The 6,000-nt window shown below is 35.0% G+C and overlaps 1 protein-coding gene across 1 annotated transcript; it reads right to left on the bottom strand.

The window, feature by feature from the left end:
• Positions 1–1,358: 1,358 nt before the first annotated feature.
• LOC139785970 (uncharacterized) lies at positions 1,359–4,339 on the bottom strand. Its single transcript, XM_071725145.1, has 8 exons — positions 4,272–4,339; positions 3,985–4,109; positions 3,697–3,909; positions 3,360–3,564; positions 3,082–3,288; positions 2,927–3,010; positions 2,509–2,628; positions 1,359–1,748 (listed from the first exon to the last, which is right to left on the bottom strand). Exons 2-7 carry the CDS (start codon positions 4,027–4,029, stop codon positions 2,525–2,527), a joined length of 858 nt encoding a protein of 285 aa, XP_071581246.1. The 5' UTR covers positions 4,030–4,109; positions 4,272–4,339; the 3' UTR covers positions 1,359–1,748; positions 2,509–2,524.
• Between the last annotated feature and the right edge of the window lie 1,661 nt (positions 4,340–6,000).

Genomic DNA, 6,000 nt, shown 5'->3' with positions numbered 1-6,000 from the left:
CTTCTCTCCCTCTCTCCCTCTCTCTCCCTCTCTCTCTCCCTCTCTCCCCCTCCCCCTCCCCCTCCCTCTCCCTCTCCCTCTCCCTCTCCCTCTCCCTCCCTCTCTCTCTCTCTCTCTCTCTCTCTCTCTCTCTCTCTCTCTCTCTCTCTCTCTCTCTCTCTCTCTCTCTCTCTCTCTCTCTCTCTCTCTCTCTCTCTTCAAGGACATCGTATCCTTGAAGACTTCTCTGGAAAGATTTCAAACTTTTTTCGAGAAAGATTTTTCCGCGTTATAAATCTCAGCTGTGGTCACCCCACCGATCATTCCTCTGCATCTTTCACCGTGACCGCATGAGCATCGGATGCGCTGAATCTACATTGTATGCGTTTGATCGCGTCGCGGAAGAAGTCGGCCTTGTATATAATCGCGATTTTACAAATTAAATAGTTAGGGGCATTAGCTCTATTATTGTCGGTTTTATCTATATATTTTTCTGTGCGTGTAGGTCGTTTATTCGGCGACTATTTTTAAGTGTGCAAATTAGGAATTTATGCATATTGCTTTACATCAATATTTTATTCCGCTTACAAAACTCGTCTTATAAGGAAGCTTGTATTTTATTTGATGCGTAGTTTGCTTCATCAATTCAACTTGATTTATTGCGCCTCCTCTATGAGAAACCCAAATCAATGAATACTAATAATTACGCATCAAATAAAATACAAGCTTCCTTATAAGACGAGCTTTGTAAGCGGAATAAAATATTGATGAAGCAATATGCATAAATTCCAATAAATACTAATAATAATCAATAAGAATCCACTCCTTGATCACCTCAAGCAGAGTTTTTTCCGTGCGGTCTTGCACTGGCACAATAAAATTTTTTTTGTGCCACGTTCGTATCCACCAAAAATCCACTTTCCCTCGATTATTCGGCCACGATTGTATTTCCTTTTGCCGATTTTTGCTTCGTCTATTTCGACGATTATATTGGGCCCTCCAAGTTTCGCTGAATTCTTTTCGGCCCAATATATGCAAATCTATTATATTTAACATAACAACTCTGCTAAAAATAATCGCGTGACAATACGTATGACAACACATATGTGATCCTGCATGTAATCTCATATGAGAGCTCTGATTAATTCGCGCACAGCTTCGTGTATGCGATCTCACATGACATTTCGTACCAAAATCTCATTTCAGCTTCACATGATATCTTTTACGAGACTTCATATATATATGACCCTCATATGAGATCTCTTATGTGATCTCATTAACCATTTTATATAAAAAAAATTTATTTTATACAATTAATAAAAACATTGCCAAGTGTAATTATAATAAATTAGAGAATACTTAAATTTTAAAAAAGTTAGTTTTTTATTCAAGGTAAATCCTTATGTAATACATTTTACATATTTGCGCGCGTATGTATATATAATTATATACAGAATATCACAGTTTTTTAAGCTCTATCTTACGAAACACTACTCGGAATATCGCCTACTCTTGTTAACTTTTAATACCAGAATATATTTGTATATGAATAATTATATATCTTTGATGATGAATTGTACTACTGACGCGCATTTAAATATATTAATAAGTTGGAATGAATACATAATATTAAATATTTTTAACCTTTTCATAGTTCAGTTTGCGTAGATCTCGAATTTTGTAATTGATCTGCTTGTTCATATTTTGTAGAATTCTCTTCCTTTTGGAAGCATTTCCATACATCTCATTGAGATAGTCTTTGAATATTCCTATATAAAAGAAAAACAGTGTTAATAACGTCAATAAGTAGTATATATTTTACAATATGGTACATCGAGTAATTACTCCAAATAGTATTAAAAGAAAAAAGATGAATTAATTTAACATAAATTAATTCATCTTTTTTCTTTTAATATGATTTAATATGAAAAAATAAATTAAAATAAATTAAAAATAAATAATATAGATAATATTTTTTGATATTTATTTGACTACAAATATGTATTTAATCTGGTCTTTAAATGGTCAATAATTAGTTTCTTGTTTCAATTATAAACAATTATAGCATACGTACGACGTAAAAGTTTATATTTCGTCGGCGTGAAACGTTTTCTAGGAGATCTATCTTCTATCTCAGTAGTTATTCTTGATTTTTTGAAGCACCGATTTACTAAATTTTCTTTCGTCCAGAGAATTTCCAATAATTCTCTCAGGAATTTCCAATGACCGCGATGTTTCATGTATTCCCAGAATGCTAATTGAATCGTTCGTCCATAACCAATATATATCTGAAAATTTAATACAATAATTCATAAAATAAATTTTTTGTACTGAGTTTTTAAAGACCAGATTAAATACATATTTCGAATCAAGTAAATATCGAAAAATATTTTCTATATTATTTATTTTTAAATTAAATCATTTTTTTCTTTTAATACTTTAAGGGTAATTACTCGATGTACCATGCTGTAAAATATATACTACTTATTGACGTTAATACCTATATGAAAAAAGTTTAAATAACTATACCTCATCGCCTTCGATGTCATAATTCTCTTCCCTCATTATTATCTACTGATTCTCTTGTTTCGGGTTGAAGTCTATTGTTATACACATCCGCATATTCTTCATCAGAGTCACTTGGTTCAGCTAAAGAAATAATATTACTAAATAGATAGTTTTCAGATAAAGCAATAAAATGAAAATGAACCAAGTGTTGTAAATTGTCAAGAATGAAAAAAAATTCAACGTTAAATAATAATAATGAGAAAATATGAGAAAATGTTTTGCAACAATTATACTTTAAAACCAATAAAGTTACATTTACTTATATTTTGTTAAATCATTTTAAATTTACGTCTTATTAATGCGCGCATTTAATACTAATAATAAAAACATATAAATTAGTATTTAAAATTAAAAATTAATTTTAGAATATAAATTATACCTCTATTTTTTAGGCGATACAGTGTCCTTCTTCTCATCCTGGTTGTGCGCTTTGGAGTGTTACCATTAACATTCTCTGCCCTCTCTGTACAGAAATATTATTTTAGTTTTTTATTACGATTTACGAATCAATATAATTGCTATTGACATAATTACTTGGTCTATTTGGTGATGCTGTTAATGACTGATTTTGGTTACCGCGAGTTTCATTTCTGTCTTCACGCTGTTGAAATTCTTCTGGTGTGCCTGCTAATTGAGATGATTGCCGAGTGCAAGCTACCTCATTTTTGTCAGGATCCTTCTGTTTGCTTCTTATGCTGGTTGTGCGCTTTGGAGTGTTACCATTAACATTCTCTGTCCTCTCTGTACAGAAATATTATTTTAATTTTTTATTACAATTTACGAATCAATATAATTGCTATTGACATAATTACTTGGTCTATTTGGTGATGCTGTTAATGACTGATTTTGGTTACCGCGAGTTTCATTTCTGTCTTCACGCTGTTGAAGTTCTTCTGGTGTGCCTGCTAATTGAGATGATTGCCGAGTGCAAGGTACCTCATTTTTGTCAGAATCCTTCTGTTTGCTGCCAGAAGATAAATATATTTTTCTTGACTGCTGCAACTTTTCTTTTGTAATCTGTATGAAATTTTTACAAAATATGTGTAATTATTATACACAATACAAAGTATAATAATGATGGTAATGAAGTTTGATCAAATTACTGGTGACATGATTATTGTTAGAAGTATATTTTCCTGTGCCAGATACCTCATTTTTAGACGACTCTACTTCTGAATCGGTGTCCGACGTACTATGCGTATTGTACGATGTACTGGACTCGGGTGAGGATAGATTAGAGAGATCCGTATCTTCATTACTGTTATTTTTTGTACATAAATATTTTCTGTTTTTGAGATACTTCTTTAATTTATTTTGCCCATTTTTCATTTTTCCAAATTTTTGCATAGTTTTCTTCGTGATCTGTAATATATTACGTATAAGAATACAAAATATGTAATATTTTTAATACCTCAAATTTGCATTATACACTTTTACCTTGGTTTTTTGTTTTGGTGTTCCATCCGTTTCTATTTGCTTCATTTGCAACTGTTGCAATGCATCACTGCGACGAATTTTCGAAAATTTGTAGCGTCCTTCTTTATTTAATAAATCTTCTTTACCTTAAAAAAGTTTATGTTTACTACTAATTATTCCAAATACATTGTTATTAATTTTTTTACTTTGTTAAAGTATATCAAAAATATCTTTCTTAAATGTTCAAATTTTACGTTGTATAATTACTTAACATATTCTATCAATAGTAAATAAATGCGAATACTTACTTCCAACACATAAGACTTCACCTGGAGGAAAACAAATACAGAAAATGTTGGACGACGGAATAATTCGTCCGAGCACGAGCCAGTGGAACGCGCCGATAATAGTTGTTGCTAAGAAACCTGACGCGTCCGGCAGAATAAAATTTCGCGTAGTGATCGATTTCAGAAAAATGAATGACCTCACCATGGGAGAATCCTTCCCCATGCCGAATATCACGGATATCCTCGATCAGCTAGGAAATGCGAAATATTTTTCCGTGCTAGACTTAGCCTTAGGGATATCATCAAATCCCGCTAGATGAAAGGCATAAACATAAGACGGCATTCTCTACTCCAGAAGGACACTTCGAGCACAACCGAATGCCCTTCGGTTTAAAAAATGCACCAGCTGCATTTCAGCGACTAATGTATGCAGTATAGCCGGATTACTAGGATTGAAGTGCTTTGCATATATCGACGACATCAAGAGACACGGTAGTGTCTCGTGCCAAGTACACGCGGAGCGAGACCGACCGTGACTCTTTTACGCGACGCGACGGGTTGCGAGTACCCGAGATGTTGAGATCTCGATAACGATGTGAACGGATCAAGTTCTAAGTAGGCTTGATCGATAGTTTGGGGTCGAAAAGGGGGGGGGGGGTATCTCTTATAATATTTTCCGCTACGAGCCCTACGAGCGGAGATATTGCGACGAAAAGTCCAAATGTGTGAAAATTTTATTTAAGATACTCCTCCTCCTCCTAACGCCGACGTCTTATGACATATATATAATCAGAAATGTCACTTTCACTTTTTCGACGCTGGCGGCGCAGGTATCGCCAGTTTCGATATCGCGCGCGTATTTCGATCGATCTAGTAGGTAAATTAAATTAGGTCGATAGACTATCGGTCAGGAGGAAGGATTTCTATTTAGGTCAGGAGGAAGGATTTCTATTTAGGTAAATTAGGTATATATATAATACATATTGAGTCAATTGCTTCATGTTTATCTGGAGAGATTTCGTATCCTTACATCGTATTACCACCGCTGCCGGAAAAGAAGGTTCTTTACGCTTGGCAAAAAGTGCCGCTAGGGAATTTTTAAGTCGATTCTTATGAATCAAGCTTGAATTCGATGTCTAGGTATCCTAGGTTGCCGATGACGAGGTCCAGATAGTGCGCTTCATAGTTTTCGTTGTCCAGGTGTAATAATACGTTGAATTCGATGTCTACGTGTCCCAGGTTGCCGATGACGAGGTCCACATAGTGCGCTTCGTAGTTTTCGGTGTCCAGGTGTAATAATACGTTGAATGCGATGTTTAGGTGTCCCAGGTTGCCGATGACGATGTCTAGATAGTGAGCTCCGTAGTTTTCGGTGTCTACGTGTATTAATACCTTGAATTCGATGTCTAGGTGTCCCAGGTTGCCGATGACGAGGTCCACATAGTGCGCTCCGTAGTTTTCGGTGTCTACGTGTATTAATACCTTGAAATTGATGTCTAGGTGTCCCAGGTTGCTGATGACGAGGTCCAGATAGCGCGCTCCGTAGTTTCGGTGTCTAGGTGTAATAATACCTCGAATTCGATGTCTACGTGTCCCAGGTTGCCGATGACGAGGTTCACATAGTGCGCTCCGTAGTATTCAGTGTTTACGTGTATTAATACTTTGAATTTGATGTCCACGTGTCCCAGGTTGCCGATTGCGGGATCCAGATAGTGCGCTTCATAGTTTTTGGTGTCCAGGTGTAATCGTA

The sequence above is a fragment of the Temnothorax nylanderi genome, unplaced genomic scaffold (assembly GCF_030848795.1).
Source record: "Temnothorax nylanderi isolate EJ_2023f unplaced genomic scaffold, tnyl_v1.0 TNYL_tig0927_pilon, whole genome shotgun sequence".
NCBI lineage: Eukaryota > Metazoa > Arthropoda > Insecta > Hymenoptera > Formicidae > Temnothorax > Temnothorax nylanderi.
This window is presented reverse-complemented; position numbering and strand designations above follow the sequence as displayed.